The following is a 17271-nucleotide window of genomic DNA, read 5'->3' on the forward strand; positions in this document are numbered from 1 at the left end:
TGCATCTGTAAACACACATTCTTGTCAACATGTCCCAGTGTCTTACAAATATCTTTAATTTTTCAACCATTGAAAAGCCAACATCCGCCTGCAATAACAAAACAATGCCTTAATGGCACTCACGATGACATATGTTCTTTAACAACAACATGATGACATGAAAATGTACTCATGACACCTTAATGGCACATGTTGGAATGTTTGTGCGTCATTGCTTTTTTCATACTGCCTAACGAAAATGAAGAAGAAGAGAAGACTGTAAAAAGAGATGGCCGACAAATGCCCCTATGATGCCCACCAATGATCGAACTAGTCGATCGATTTATAGTTATCTCCACGAGGTAGGAACCAACTAGGGAATGTTTTATAACACAAGGCAGGAACAAGAAGGCAACAATGTACTATAACACAAGCTAAAAACCAAGGCAGAAACTTGGACTCGAGATGACGGCAAATGATGCTCCGACGACAGCAAATGATGGCAAAGGGTGCTCCGGCGGTAGCAGACGACGGTAAATGGTGCATTGTCAAAGAGAGTGCCTGTTACACTAGACGGTGCATCGTCAAAGGGTGATCCGCTGGCAGCATAGAAGTTTATTGCTTAGGGCGAAAATGAAACCTTTGGACTTTTTAAAGAGTTAAGATCATCCACCCTTTTCTGAATGAAGGACATTTTTATCCTTTTCTCAAACCATCGTTTCATGGCGAGAATGACGAGAATGGCGAGAAAGGGTACTTAAGTCTTTGCAACCGCACCGGACTCCGACACTAAGTGATGCCGACATACACGGGGATACGAGCCCCATGTGCTTATATACGTGGTGCTCATTCGGACCCCCGAACACGCATTATATCAAACCCTGCATCTTTGAAGGAGAACACACAACACCCTCCCAGGGTGCAAAGACAAAGAAAGAGGGAGACAAGAGGGTTGCAAAGAGAGGTTTTGAGTGAGGGAGAAGGTTTACGGGAGGGAGAGAGATGGCTAGAGAGAAAGAGAGAGGGCTAGAGAGAGATAGGCATACCTGCGAGATTCCGTTTTTTGAGGTTTTTCATTCTTTTTTTCAATTTGACTACACAGATGCGATCTAGATGCTTGATTTTGTTAGAATTGGCTCTTTGATCATCCATATGAGCAGGTTCTTTTAGGGATTGAGGATGAACTGCCCTGGATTTTTATTAAATATTTGATTATCAATAAATCATATCTTTTCATAACAAAACACAATTTAAATATTGGATTCCTACCAAATTATCCAATCTGAACATATCTGCTGGGTCAGATTTGCAAAAGACTGTTGACAATGGTCACCTATGCAGTTTGCTTAACTGGTGGTTTGTAGGAAATACCATGCATTTCGCATTATTTTGATAGGATCCTACCTAACCAACACATCTAAGCAGCAAAATTCACCATCGAAATTCTTTAAAGAAGGGATATACGTGAATTGCATAAAACAATAGCCAGTTGTTGATTCCATTTTCTTAGCACCTTAACTCCTATGCCACGGGCCATGCAGGCAACTAATAGCTGGCAGAACTCATTTTCTTCCGAACATGATGGAAATAGAACAGGCACATATTTAGCCACCTATTCTGTTTCTGTCAATTACAGTGAAAACACTACCACATTTGCCAATGGCAAGAAGCCTACGCCTTTATAAAACAGCGTACTGGGTTAAACTCTACACATATTGAAGATTGATCATATTATTTAGTTGGTTATCTATAGTGATCCATCAATAGGCTTATTGTCTTTAAAAGCAACATACTTGCTTAACTCTATATTAATAAATAATTAGTTATATGCATGTGGTTGCTACTTGGTCATAGTCTATGAATGTTTGTCTATTATCTCAAATGTTTCATCTCTATATGATAGGCAACAGCCCTTGCCCAAGTCTACCCCTCTGTTCATTGGGCTAGGTTGGCTACTAAGCTAAATTTGAATGGGGCTTTTGTCTAACCAACCGAACCAGAAGGTTAATTAAACCATGCCCAACTCCTTAGTCTAATTTGTAGAATTTAAAGAGATCTTGACTAAATAATGATTCATCCTCCCATCAAGATCCTTATTGTTCCATATCCCTGGGCTGGCATTGTGGCCAGGAAAACATATCTAAAATGATTAAAATGCATAATTAAGTTCTTAGCAATGGTCAAGACCACAATGTTGGTGATAACAAACATGAGCGCGTACAAGTATCTCGCCGTCATGGGGGAGGGAGTGGAGCGTAAGCAGATGTTCCAAGTCTTAGCCATTAGACCGTAAACGCGCCTTAACGTTCCAAGATTGATTCTAGAACGCAAGTAACCACAACAACTAGACATTAAGACATTGCATCCAATGCGTTTGCAACCTCACTCATGCTTCTATCCTTCTGGCCTTCTACTTCTTTCGAAGAATGGTGATTGGCCAAATTCTGGTGGCATCTGTAATATGGGGTCGGATCCATCATGGTTCCGAAATTTTGGATCCCTACGGGACCCTACCCTCCAGCCAGTGAGAGAACTCAAAACCAGACACAGAGACGGTCGTGGCTCCTCGAGCTAAGGCTCTTCCCACCCAAAGATGACGACCTGACTTCAACACTCCATCACCAAGCTGAAGGGCGACTCCCATCATGCTCACCCAGGACGCCCATGGTTGCTCCGTTCCCAACCAGAGACGGTCTCCTCCTCCACCATCCACCCCATGGTATGATGAGACCCACCTCCCTTCTCTCCATTGCTCCCTTTGTCCTGAGACACACGAAAATCCAATGCTTTCATTCATCATCCGCTCATTACATGAAATCTATGAGCTCAATTGTTAGTTCCTACAGATTATCCAAGACCCAGAAACAGTTCTTTCAAACGCCAACTCTGAGAAAAGCAAGGATGGATGATATATTGGCTATCATGGGTCCCTTTGATAATCTCTTTCCTTATAGTTATGTGGGTAGTTTTTATGTGGGTTTGATTAGAAACTTCATCAAAGTGAATGATTTTTTGAAGGGCGTGTGCGTCCATGTCCGTGTCATTAAGTTGGGATTTGGGGTAGACATCATGGTTGGTAATGTTATCATGGATATGTATGTGAAAAATGAATGTTTGATTGATGCCCACCAAGTGTTTGATGAAATGCCTATGAGAGATTTGGTTTCGTGGTGTACTTTGATTGCGGGCTATGCCAAAGTTGGGAATGGTTTGGACGGTTTGGATTTGTTTAGACAGATGTGGAGAAGTGGCTTGAGGCCTAATCAATTTGTTTTTGCATCGGTTCTCAAGGCCGCCTCTACCTGTGGTGGTGTGGGGATAGGAAAGCAGGTGCATTCCCAGATAATTGAAATGGGGTTCATTTCGGATGGGTTTTTGGTGATTGGATTGGTTGATATGTACGCAAAATGCGGGGATGTGTGTTGCGCGCGTGAACTCTTTGATGAGACAGGTGTGAGGAATTCAATCTCTTGTAATGCCATGATCTCAGGGTATATCCAAAATGGGTTGGTTTATGAAGGTCTGGTTCTCTATGGAGATATGAGAACTTATGGCTCTGCTGTGGATGTGGTAACCATGAGAATTGTCCTTAGTGCTGGTGTTGCCAATGAGCAGATTGATTTTTGTAATAACGTGCATGTTTATGCTATTAAAACTGGATTGGATTCAGATAAAGTTGTGCTCACAGAACTCTTGAGGTTGCAGGCTGATATTGGTGAGGTAATGGCTGTGCACGAGCTTTTGAAAATGATCAAGAACCCGGATGGATCTGCATTATCTGCAATTTCATCTGGATTGCAGATGCATGGGTACAGTTTTGAATTGTTGGAAATTACAAAGGAACTTTTTGAGGGTGGATTGAAGATGAACCAAGGTGCTCTAATTTGTATGCTTGGTCTTTGTTTTAGACCTAAGGAGGGTGCACAGGTCCATGCTCACACCTTCAAAATTGGGTACCTTTCCGATATTTCTGTTGCCAATGCTGTAATCTCCATGTATACTAGATGTGGAAAAATGGAGAATGCAGATGCTGTATTTCATGGGATGGCTAAACGTGATTTAGTTTCATGGACTGCAATAGTATCAGGGCATGTGCAAAACCTGCAATTTGGGAAAGCTATCATTCTATTTGGTTCTTACAGGAAGATGGGTCTACCAATGGATCAATTTTTCACTGCCACTGCAATCAATGCCTCGGCTGGTTTGCTAGAGATAGATCTTGGAAAGCAGATACATGCCATAGTGTTAAAACTTGGTCTCCAATACTCTAGATTTTTACAGACATCCATTTTACATATGTATGCTGTCTGTGGTTTTATGGGGACTGCTGATATGTTGTTCTCTTCCATGTTCTCACATGACACAGTTTCAATAAATGTCATGCTGGCTGGATATTGTAGACATGGACAAGCTGATAGGGCATTGGAGCTCTTTTACTTGGAGCATCATAGGGGTCTTACCCCTGATCAGTTTGGTATAACTACGATTCTCTGTGCTTGTGCAGACCTGAGGTCCATGATGATTGGTGAACAAATCCATTCGTACATAACCAAGAGCGGACTTGCATCTGATCTTGTCATTGGACATGCTGTTATCAATTTATATGTAAAATGTGACAGCATAACCTCAGCTTGCAGCTACCTTGAAGGCTTGAAGTTGCAAGACGTGGGTTCTTTTGGAATGATTATTTCGGGTTATGTACAGAGTGGGAGTAGCAAGGAGGCCTTGCGATTGTTCTATGCAATGCATTGTGGTGGATTGCGAGCAAGCCACTATGTTTTTTCTTCTATCCTTAGAGGCTGCACTTCTTTAGGTGCCCTTAATCAAGGAAGGCAAGTGCATGCATCCATTGTCAAGGTGGGGTTGAATGCAGATGTTCACATTGATAACACCTTAGTTGACATGTATGCAAAGAACTCCTGCATGAATGATGCAGAGAAAGTATTTGATGAAATGCCAGTGCGAGATGATGTCTCATGGAATTCTATGATTAGAGGGTATTCACAGGCTGGAGAAGGTGATAAAGCTTTTGAGATGTTTGAGATGATGAAGTGGGAAGAAGTATATCCGGACTATTTCAGTTATGTGGGTATTCTAAGTGCTTGCACAGGCTCCACTTCTCTGAAGCAGGGCTCATCTGTTCATGCATGCATTGTGCGGAATGGTCTTGAGCAAGATGTCTCCATTGGAAATGCACTGGTCGATATGTATTCAAAGTGTGGGAGCATAAAAGATGCATGGAAAGTGTTTGAGAGGATGTTGACAAGAAATGTGATCTCGTGGAATGCAATGGTTACTGGATATGCTCGGCATGGATGTGCAAATGAAGCTCTGGAGTTATTCCAGGAGATGCAGCAGGCAGGGATGACACCTGACCACATAACCTATATCGCGGTCTTATCAGCTTGCAGTCGTGTTGGTCTAGTTGATGAGGGTATTTTTCATTTTGGATCTATGACTGATGAGCATGGGGTAGTTGCAATGGAAGAACACTATGCCTGCATGGTTGACATACTCAGCAGAGCTGGATGGTTAGATGAGGCACATGGGTTCATGAATGAAATGCCGGTGCAGCCTAATGGGATGATGTGGAGAACATTGTTGGCTGCTTGTAGAAGTCATGGGAACATGGAACTAGGGACAAAAGCAGCACACCAAGTTCTACACTGGGATGTGGATGATCCTGCATCACATGTTCTACTGTCAAATATGTATGCTATGTCTGAGAAATGGCTTGATGTGAAGATTGTCAGGGATGATATGAGGAGCAAGGGAGTAAAGAAAGAGCCTGGGTGCAGTTGGATAGAAATAAATGATGGGGTAGATGTTTTTCTTGTTGAAAGGAATGCAAGATCAAAATTTTTGGGCTTGATTCAGTAAAATGTGCCTCACTCTACTGTTTTTAATCCCGAAAACTTGGGATTGTGTGTTACATTAGAATGGTGGTTCTTATGTGCACACCTGCATCCTCAACCCTTCGTGTTGGGAGGAATATCACAGAGAACTCATGGGTGGCAGATTGATGTTAAGGGATAGATATTGATAATTTTTGTAACTTATTTGCAGTCATATGCTAGTTTTTGCTTGTTGAACATGATATTATCAATGCATTCAATATATGCACATGCTCAGCTGGACCAGGAATTTGAATCGAAGATTTCCAAGGAGATGCACTACCTTCTGGAAGTCAATCAGTGGTGAGCTTTTGGCATGTTTCTGTTAATATATGTAGTCTAGTCAGTTGCTTGCTATTAATATTTTTCAATGAACTTGTGGACAGGGAATGACCGCTTTGTTTTAACACTACACAGGCTTGTCAATGGGTTTTGTTAATGTGTGTGGTTTACTAAATCACATTTGAGCAGTATTAAAGCAGTGAATGGATGCCTGAGCTGTGGTGCAGCATACATACGTTTGCTGCATAAGGGTCAAGCGCTTGAGCTAGGCTCACGAATCACCATCCATCATGACTGGTAAGTGAATATTGTTGCGCCTATTTGTTTCTCAGAGATTTTTTTTCATGTATGAAGTTGATAATGCCTGAAATTTTGTTCGACAATGAGATTTCCTTGTGTCAGAATGTCATAGTTTTTTGTTATCAAATGGTGTCATAGCTTTGGACAAATATGTGCCGTAGAGTAGATCAAATGAGTAAGTGGTTGGCTGGTACACTTATTAACCTTTGCATATTCAAATGCATGATTAGAGTTTCTGTATGAGAAAATTATTGTGTGGTAGTCCACTTTCTGGAAGCAAAGATACAAAGAGCAAATGAATTAATATTGTGTGATCTACCTTAATTTAGTTTATAATGACTAGATACATGTTAATAGATGCTTTGCACATTCCTCAGTTGACATTTTTATTTAATTTTAGCATGATTGAATTATAAAGCACACTCTTCAAGCTGGCTAAGGATTCCTCTGCAATACCTCTGGTGATCATTCTATCCTTCTAGTATCCTCTTGTCATCCATTGCCGCTCTGAACTTTTGAGCACTCATTGAAGATATTATCCTTCCTATGTGTTTATGTGAATACCTTTAAGCATATCTCATAAGCCAACATATGGTGACATATCATGGTACCTGTAACATGCATGTCTAACTGTGACCAATTGTTGGATTTTCATGTTGTGGTCCATGATTATGTCTTTTGATATAATTCACAGTCATAGCAACCCTCTTCATTGTATCTCCAATCAGTCATCTAGTGCTTTTTGTAGCTAATGAATGCCAACACCATGATAGGACTATTTATCTTACAGATCATCCTTGATTAGTTGGCAAATGTTATGTTTTATGTTGAGAAATATGAAAGATTGTATTTCTATGTGTTCTTGTTGCCCCTTTTGTATATTTCTCTATTTATTAGGGGTACTTCTGTACATACTGTAATTCTATCGTAGATGTCAGAGTCATAGTCTTTTGTGTCTAGTTTTCATAGTGTTGTTAGAAAGAGTGGTTGTCCCTTTATGAGGGTTGTAACCTATGTAACACTGACTCTTCTAACAGGGCACCACACCCGCACCAGCACCTATGAGTGTGCGACACTTAGACACGACTTCCTTTGTGTCAGGTGAAGTCAACCACACTGAGGTCCATTTCTGTCCAAAAGTAGATTCAGTTAACCCTAACCAAGTCTAATTTTATCTATCTATATATATATTTTAACAGTTTTAAGTTACTACTACGAGTATATAAAAATAAATGCACACACATACTCGAAGTACTAACTTAAAACTGTTAATATATATATATATATCCTCCCTACCCCCGCACCCAAGTTTTTTTAAAGTACCGCATCACCGCATTCACACCAACACCTATGTGACATAGGTTGTAATATTTCTTTTATGCTTAATGAAAACTCTTCCTGTTCATGCTTCTTCTTCATGGCTGCATCCTATTTCCATGAGCTCTAATATTGTATTAGAGCTATATTGGAGGGTAGAAGATGTAATCAAAAGAGCGGAAGTACAATGGACAACCCAATAAGGGTAAACAATAAACAAAAGAGTGCAAAAGCACTTAGTCCACCAAGGGACAATACAATTAAGTGAAACACAATCAAAAGAACACAACAAAAGCCACTATGGACAAGCACAAGTCTTAAAAAATATGTTTTTTTACTAAGAAATGCTTTAGAAAAGCATAAACAAAATACATGGAGAGAGTGCATTAAGTAGGCACTTGAGGACCCAAAGGGGCTGGTCCAAACGGCTAGATTTATAGCTGTTGGGACTGGTGGACCAGCCCAACAACTATAACAAAAACAAGTAAAAAATACAAAATAAAAATAAAAATACAAAAAAGAAAAGACAGGTCAGTCCCTAGAGGATTGACATCTACTACAAGAGGAAATGACTAAAATACCCTTGGTGGGTATTTCAATTTACATTAAAAAATATATATATACAAGAACACACACTTATAATTTAACACTGCTCCTCAAACTTATGGTGTGATCATCGAAAGTTTGCCAAGAAGAGAAAAATCGAGGTGGACACAAAGCCTTAGTGAAGAAATCTGCCAGTTGACATTCTGAAGTCACATAAGGAAATTCAATAGTTACTTGCGAAAATTCCTCTCGGACGTAGCGGCTGTTAAATTATGTACATATATATATTTTCTGTTTTCTTATTTTATGTAAATTGAAATACCCATTAGGGGTGTTTCAGTCATTTCACCCATGTATAGGTGTCAACCTATAGAGACTTATGTTTCTTTTTCTTTCTTTTTTTCTATTTGTACTTTATGGTAGTTGGGACAGCCCAAATAGACATTGGGCTGCTCCCAACGGTCATAAATATGACCGTTGGGGGCTAGCTCAATGTCTAGTTGGGCTGCCCCCTTCCCTCGCTCTTGTATTATAAATAGGGGATGAAACCCCTTGTATCTTCAATGCTTTTCTAAGTATTTCTTAGTGAAATTCTATATTTTTTTATATTGTGTTGTGTGTGCCCATAGTAGCTATTGTGTATGCCCATAGTGGCTAATTTGTTAAAAATACCTCAGAAATTGAGAAAGGAGAAGGAGAGAGAGAGGAGAGAACTCGGGTCCTTGCTGGGAATCGACAGTCACGACTTTTCTTGATGCTGCACTAATCCTTCATTAACATTAATAGGGTTACAAACAATTTTACATGGACAAAACTGCCCTTTACAAGAAAAACATATTACATATACATATTACATATACATATATAAGAAGCTGTATTGGATATGGATTCTCTATTGGATCCATATCCGATCCATATTCTAATACCCTCCCTCAAGTTGTGCATGGGAGTAAACCATGTGCAACTTGTTCCTCAGATACCACAAACGGTTACTCGTGAGACCTTTTGTGAACGCATAAACGACTTGGTCTTCTGAAGACACATAAACTGGTTCAATCTCTTTGTCTGCTATCTTTTGTCTGATGAATTGTTGGTCGATCTCAATATACTTAGTTCGACTGTGATGAACAGGATTGATCGCAATTTGTATGGCACTTCTATTATCAAACATAAGAGTCGAACTTGAGATATTCTCTCCCATTTCTGTAAGTAGATGCCTAATCCAGGTCACTTCAGCTGTGGCAACTGCCATAAATCTATACCCTGCCTCTATGTTAGATCTTGCTACCGTCTTCTGTTTTCTGCTACTCCATGAGACAAGATTTGTTCCAATAAAAATACAGTAACCTGAAACAGATCTCCTTTCATCTGGGTCCCCTGCCCAGTCTGCATCTGTGTATGCCAATATATCATGTTTTGGTGTCCTCCATGAAGACTGAACATATGTGAGTCGATCACCCACCGTGCCTTTTAGATAACGAAGATTACGTTTGACGACATCCATGTGACCAGTTTTCAGTTCATGCATGAACTGAGATACTTGATTTACAAAGTATATGATGTCTGGTCTGGTAAAAGTGAGGTACTGTAACATGCTCACTATACTGCGGTACTTGCTTGCATCATGGTACAACTCATCATCACAAATGCTGAGCTTTTGATTGACAACACTGGGTGTAGGCAGAGGTTTGCAATCTGTCATTCCTGCTTTGGCTAGAAGATCAAGAGTGTATTTGTGTTGGGTTAATGACATTTTTTCATCCTGCCTGTCCACCTCTACACCTAGGAAATATCTCAGTCTCCCAAGGTCTTTCATCTTGAACCGCATACTTAGAAGCACCTTAATTCGCTGAATGTGGTATGGAGCATTGCCAGTGATCACAATATCATCAACATATATAAGTAAGAAAACCATAGTGGTATCATCCTTGTATATGAATAGAGAATGATCTAGTTGGGAACAGATGAAACCGTGGTTCTGAATTTCTAAGGAGAAACTTTCAAACCATGATCTAGAGGCTTGCTTTAAGCCATACAATGCTCTGGTTAATTTGCATACATATTCCTTTGGATCTTCTTCTGCATAACCTTAGGGCTGCTTTATGTAGACCTCTTCCTTTAAATCCCCATGCAGGAATGCATTTTTAACATCAAGCTGACTAAGGGTCCACCCATGTTTAATTGCCAGGCTAAGAATAATACGAATAGTTCCCATTTTCACCACTGGGCTAAAAGTTTCCTCATAATCTTAACCGTATTCTTGAGTAAAACCTTTGGCAACAAGACGTGCTTTGTAACGTTCAATGCTACCATCCGGTTTATATTTAATCTTATAAGCCCATTTTGAGCCAACAACATTTTTATCTGGAGGACGTCCAACTATCTCCCATGTTTGACACTCATGGAGTGCCTCGATTTCCTCATTCATCGTTTCAATCCATTTCTTAGAGCGAATGGCTTGACAAAAACCAAGTGGTTCTTCGTGTTTCTTAATCTTGGATAGAAAAACCTGAAAATCCATTGAAAAATTATCATAACTCACCCACTTTTCAATGAGATGCCTTATTCTGCCAGATCTTCTTAGTGCCTCTCTGTCATTGGACAATGCCACGTGTTCTCCAGCAGGCACATCTGTTCGCTCTTTGAGTCTCCTGGTATAGACATTTCCTTTGTATCTCAGACATTCTGTCTTCGATGCCTCATCTGAAACCGTCACATTATTTGTGCTTTCAGGAGTCAAAGTAGTATAATCCCAAGCCTGTGAAATAAGTTCAGAACTGAGCCATGGATCATACCAATTATCATTGGTGTCAATATGTTCACGATTGTGATTTGCTTTATTTTCCAAAAAACTATTTTCATCAAAAATAACATTTCTGGAAATTCTGATCTTTCTATTGGCAGGATCATATCACCTGTAACCCTTGTGTTCATCTGTATAGCCTACAAACTGGCATATAGAGGCTTTGTCCTGAAATTTAGTTCTCATGAATCTATCAATGTGAACATAACATGTGCATCCAAAAACTCGTAACTCATCATAATCAGGATGGTCACCAAAGAGAACATAATAAGGAGACTGATTTTCAAGAATAGGCATGGGAAGACGATTTATCACATAAGTTTTAGTATGAAAAGCTTCTGTCCAAAGACTAATAGGCACATTAGAACCATGCATCATGCTCATTGTACTTTCCACAATGTGTTTGTGCTTACGTTAAGCAATTCCATTTTGTTGTGGAGTGTACGGGAAAAAAACTCTACGATGTATCTCATTATCTTGGAGAAAATCTAAAAATTCTTTGGAGGAATACTCACCACCTCCATCACATTGGAGAATTTGGATGTTTTGAGAGAATTGGGTTTTAACGTATGCATGAAAACGACGAAAGATGAGAAAAACCTCTGATTTGTGTTTCATAAAGAATATCCAGGTAAAGCGAGAAAAACTGTCAATAAATGATACATAATATTTACTTTTAAAAGAGGAAGGATTGGGGGCTGGGCCCCAAACATCAGAACATATTATCTCAAAAGGCATGAAGGCTCTTTTATTTGTTTGATGAAAAGCATGTACATGACTTTTGCAGACCTGACAACTGGAACACATTTTATTCTTCAACGAAGGAGAAACAGACTCTGGAAGAAATCCATTGGACACTAGTTTTTCAATAAAGACTTGACTACAATGACCAAGGCGGGAATGCCAAAGTTCTGACTTATTACATTGGGATATATTCAGAATACTTCTAGAGGTGTAATCGGACTTGTGAGGCTTCAGAACACTAGAGGCAGGATCTTCATTGAAGATATACATGTTTCCACGTCGCTCTCCTTTAGCGAACATCTTCTTCGTTTGAAGGTCCTTGACAAAGACAGAAGTAGGAGTGAATTTAACAGAAGAATTGGTAGAATCGACAAGCTTAGAAACAGAGACAATATTCTTCTTTATATTTGGTGCATGAACAACATTAGATAGAAGAATGGATGAAGATTTAGACAAAGGGATGCGAACGTTGCCTACGTTTGAAATGGGGGTGGTGAGTCCCATCTCCAGTTACAATATTAGATTTACCAAAATAGAGGATCAAAGTAGAGAACTTACCTGCATTGCCAGTGACATGAGCTGCTGCCCCTGAGTCTACATACCATATTCCATCATCATTCTGTTTCAAGTTCAAGTTAGCCATAGCAGACAAGAGAAGATCCTTAGCATCATCACTGACCCAAAAAGTACCCACGGATCCTGATGTAGCAACATTTCTATTATTTTGTATTCTATTGCGGTTTTGAGCATTTTGAGGATTGAACCAGCAGTTGGCTTTGATGTGGCCACGTTTGTTGCACTGGTAGCACATGGGAACATTCCTTGACGGGATGGGAGCGACATTTGGTATAGGTAGCAAACCACGACCACCCTGAACTTGTGCTCCCTACCTCTGCCACGCCCTCCTCGTGCACGATCAACAATTTTCCCTGTGGCAAGAACATCATGTATGGATGATTGCCCTGTTGGGGCATCAGAGATGCCTTTCAAGGACATCTTGTACATTGGGAAGCGTGCCACTCAAGATTTTGAAGAGATAAGGTCTCTTTTGCAAAATTTATTCAAGTGTTTGTGAGATTGTTGTGCCCTCTGGGTGGTGGAGTGCTCGTGTGTTCGTGCTCTTCATTGGATCTCTTGGTGGTGGAGTGCTCGTGTGTTCGTGTTCTTCATTAGAAGTGCTCTCTGGTGGTAGAGTGCTCGTGATACTTTTGATTATCTCCTCTCTTTTCTTCCTCCTCTCTGTCTTCTATTCTTTCTCTTAGCCCTTGTAAACATGGATGACAATGATAATGTCACCCTAAAACCCATCAAACTATTAAAATACAGCGTATATATTTTTGTATTTAACTGATATATGTATATTTATATAATATATGTATATTAGGGGTATTTTGGTCATTTAATATCCTGTAATAGAATACAATCAACTAGGGACTGTAGAGTCTTTTATTTTATTTCTACTTTTCTATTTTTTTTATTGTAAAGTCTATGATTTTTGGGAGGTAGTCCAACTAGTCGTTGAACTGCTCCCAACGATCATAAATATGACCGTTGGAGGCAGTCCAGTGATTGTTTGACTGCCTCCCTCTCTTACATGTGAGCCTCTATAAATAGAGCCTCACTACTTGTTATGTAATGCTTTTCACAAGCATTTTGTGTAGTAATATACAAATATTTTTTTTTATATTGTTCTTGTGAGATTGTGTGTCTCCTTTGTCATATTGTATTTGATCCATTTGAAATCCTATTGTGATTGTGTACTTGTGTAGCCCTTTGTTGGCAGTGTGAATGTGCACATCTTGTTTCATTTTATGGTATCAAAGCCTTGTGCTCTTATAGTGGTGAAAATAATCTTGGGTGTGCTATCTTTGTGGTCATGGTCTTCATGCTTGGTTTTTTAACTTCAAGCTTATTTTTTCAGTATGGGTGAAAGAGAATATGGTTTCGTCATCACCTATAAGCTCATCGAAAGCAACTACTTGATGTGAGCTACCACAATGGAAAACCATATCAAGGGAAAAAAACTTTGGGGTTTTGTTAGTGGAACCACTAATAAACCCCAACTAAAGTTAACGAGAAGAGATCAAATTAAAGTTCTCTCCGAAGAAGAAAATGAGAAGGCTTTGCAAGATTATCAAGACAAAATGAAAGATTGGGAGGCCAATAACGCTCAAATACTTATGGTTTATGAATACCATGAAATTCAAGATTGCCACCAACATCATCAAGTTAAAAAACGCATCTGATGCATGGATTTTCCTAAAGAACACATTCATTCAAAAGGATATGGCTAGGCTATATTATCTCCAAGATAAGGTACATACTACTGAATAACGAGATAAAAGTGTAAGAGATTTTTATAGTTTCTTATCTCCGATTTGGGATGAGATTGCTATGTTGGAACCCAAATGGGAAGGTTCCACTATTGAGATGAGAAAACAAGTTGAAAGAGAAAATCTTTTCTCTTTCCTATATGGTCTTCAACAAGAATTTGAGCAAGTTAAGTCTTCTTTACTCAATAGGTCCTCGACTCCTTCCATTAGTGATGCTCTTGCTCAAATATGCCAAGATGAAACTAGACTTGGAATGCACAAGTCTAGTGATGAGGTCCTTGCCGTATAAAGATCCGAAAGCTTTGTAAAGACTTATAAACCCCCTCACTTTGAGAAAAAATACAATGGGGGAGGATATAAGGGAGGATACAAGAATGGTAAAATTACTTGTCACTATTGTAAAGAATTGGGGTATGTAAGGCCAGATTGTCCCAAACTCAAAAAAGTGGCCATGATAAGTGAAGAGTCTCCGATAAGTGAAGAATCAAGAAAATAAGGCAACTTCAATGATTTGACGATTGCCCAAATTGCGGAGGTCGTTTTACAAATCCTAAAAGTCACTCCCTCTACATTCGGTGCTATCATATCTTCCTCTGCTCCAGGTAAGTCCTCTTGGATTTTGGATTGGGGAGTCTCTTTTTATATGACACATAATGAGTCATTACTATCCGATTGCACTAATTCATATTTTTCACGTGTGTCAACTGTCGATGGTACTTTTTTAAAAGTTAAAAGTATAGAAAATTTTTACAAAACTATAGGTGATTCAAATAAGTTATTTATTTCAAATGTTAGATTTATTCCAAGACTTAAACCTTTTTTCGGTTTCTTAAATTTCTGATTATGGGTGCAAGGTCTTCTTTCTCATTTAAGGGTTGTTGGGTGTAGAATCTCCAGTTAGGAAAGCTGATTAGGCAAGACCATAGAAGATGAGACCTTTACTATATGGACTCTTTATGTGTACCCAAAAATTCTTTTTGTAATCATGCTCAAGAAATTGATTTAGATCTTTGGCATAACTGATTAGGACATCCAAGTATACCCAAACTATCTCTCTTTCCATTTTTCATTTTTTTTAAGGAAAAAAGAATATGTATGTAAAGATTGTATACTTGGAAAAATGCAAATGTTACCTTTTGGATCTAGAACTTCTTTAACTAATGAAAATTTTGAATTGGTGTATTCGGATGTATGGGGTCCCGCTCCCGTTATGTCAAAAGGTGGTTACTCATATTATGTTATATTCATAGATGATTTTAGTAAACATACTTGGATTTACTTAGACTCAAATCCAAAGTTTTTTCATGTTTTAAAGATTTTTACAATCTTGTTAAAAATCAATTTAAAACAAATATTAAAATCTTCCTCTCCTATTCGGGAGAGAGTTTCTTTCAAATGAATTTCAATCTTACCTAAAAACCCATGGTATTTTGCACTAAAAATTATGTCCTAGGACTCCTTAACAAAATAAAATTGTCGAAAAAAAACATCGCCACATTATTGAAACTACTAGAACTTTATTTATTTCAAAGGAAGTTCCAAAAAGGTTTTGGGCTGAAGCCGCTCTCACCACGGTCTTTTAATAAATAGAATGCCTTATCAAATTTTAGAAAACAAATCTCCAATTGAAATACTTGTTAAGACTACTCCCGATTTGAAAAGATTAAGAATTTTTAGATCTTTCAGATCTAAATGTTTTGTGCTTCTTGAAAAATACAACAAACTCTCTCATAAAGCTATTGAATGTGTGTTTATTGGATATGCCGATAATAAAAAAGGCTATCTATATTGTGATTCACAAAATGATAAGCTTTATGTATCTAGAAATATTAAATTTCTTAAAAAAGAAAAGGGATTTGATCTTGAAAAACCTAAGGAAGAATTCGTGTATGCCTTTTTGTTTGACTTATTGCCTAAGTCCAATTATGACAATAATGATGATGAAGTTAGTGATAATTTTGAGCAAAATAATGAACAAAGAGAAGAAAGAGAGCCAACTCATAATCTTATACAATATTCTAGACGTAACAGTAGGGAGCATACATGTGCTTTTGAAAAATATAGTCAACTACTCAATGTAGAAGAACCCATTGTTAAAAGATCTGAGCAAATACCTAGAATTCGAAGTAGGTTTGTTTCGTATGAATCTTTTTCTCTAAATTATAGGTCACGTCTTCTAGCAATTCACTCATATCATGAACCATCCAACCATAAAGAGGCCAAAAACATAAAAGATTGGGTTGAGGCTATGAAAATAGAATTAGATGCATTACATAAGGCCCATACTTGAGAAATTCAACATCTGTCCAAGGGAAAGAAGACAATAGGATGTAGATGGGTATTTAAGGTCAAAATAAAGAGTGACAGATCTCTAGAAAGATATAAAGCAAGATTAGTTGCGAAAGGGTATTCCCAAGAATATGGTATAAATTATGAGAAAACCTTTGCCCCAATAGCTCGCATGACCATAGTTAGGACTCTAGTTGCAGTATCATTCATTAGGAAACGACCTATATATCATGTAGATGTTAAGAATATTAGAATATGCATCAGATATGGATCCAGTAGAGGATCCATATAGTTTACATGTATGTTTTATATTGTAATGTAATATACATTACTAACACAGGGGCAATTTTGTCCATATAAAAGTATTGTAAACCTATTTATTATAATGATGTTTTAGTGCAACCACTAAGCAAGGAAGTGCCTGCCGATTTTCCCAAAAGAACGAGTTCTCTTCTCTCTCCTCTCCTCTCCCCTTCCATTCTTTCTCGGTTTTCTCAACAAGGTCTGCTAAACTAGAGGCAGTTCTAATATGGTATCAGAGCGGCGCTGGTTTTGGGCGTGAAGAGTCGCTCCTTCAACGTGAGAGGTCGGCTTCCTCTCATCGTCGACAGGTCACACCCAACTCCTTTCCTTTCTTCTTATTCTACTTCTTCTAATTTCACTTGCTGAGTTTCTCTATCGTAGATCTGAAATATTTTTATTTCTGCTATCGTCGTTTCTCGTTGCCTCCTTCCTTTTATGCAAAAGCCGAGTTCCTTTCCTGTTTCATTTTCATATCACGTGA

The 17271-nt window shown here is 38.6% G+C and overlaps 1 protein-coding gene across 3 annotated transcripts in view; it reads left to right on the forward strand.

Moving 5' to 3' along the window:
* Nucleotides 1–2392: 2392 nt before the first annotated feature.
* The window catches only part of LOC149828508 (pentatricopeptide repeat-containing protein At2g33680-like), a 45414-nt gene continuing 30535 nt past the window's right edge, over nt 2393–17271 (forward strand). For 2 of the 3 annotated variants that reach the window (XM_090016866.1, XM_090016867.1), the window contains exons 1-2: nt 2393–6176; nt 6260–6452. In XM_090016866.1, coding sequence (XP_089872992.1) covers nt 2458–5859 — 3402 coding nt within the window. In that variant the 5' untranslated portion in view covers nt 2393–2457 and the 3' untranslated portion in view covers nt 5860–6176; nt 6260–6452. Of the gene's footprint in view, nt 6177–6259; nt 6453–6855; nt 6917–17271 lie in introns of all 3 variants that reach the window. The other variant, XM_090016868.1, reaches the window with a different exon arrangement.

The sequence above is a fragment of the Nuphar pumila genome, chromosome 9, assembly GCF_984573655.1.
Source record: "Nuphar pumila chromosome 9, dmNupPumi1.hap1.1, whole genome shotgun sequence".
NCBI lineage: Eukaryota > Viridiplantae > Streptophyta > Magnoliopsida > Nymphaeales > Nymphaeaceae > Nuphar > Nuphar pumila.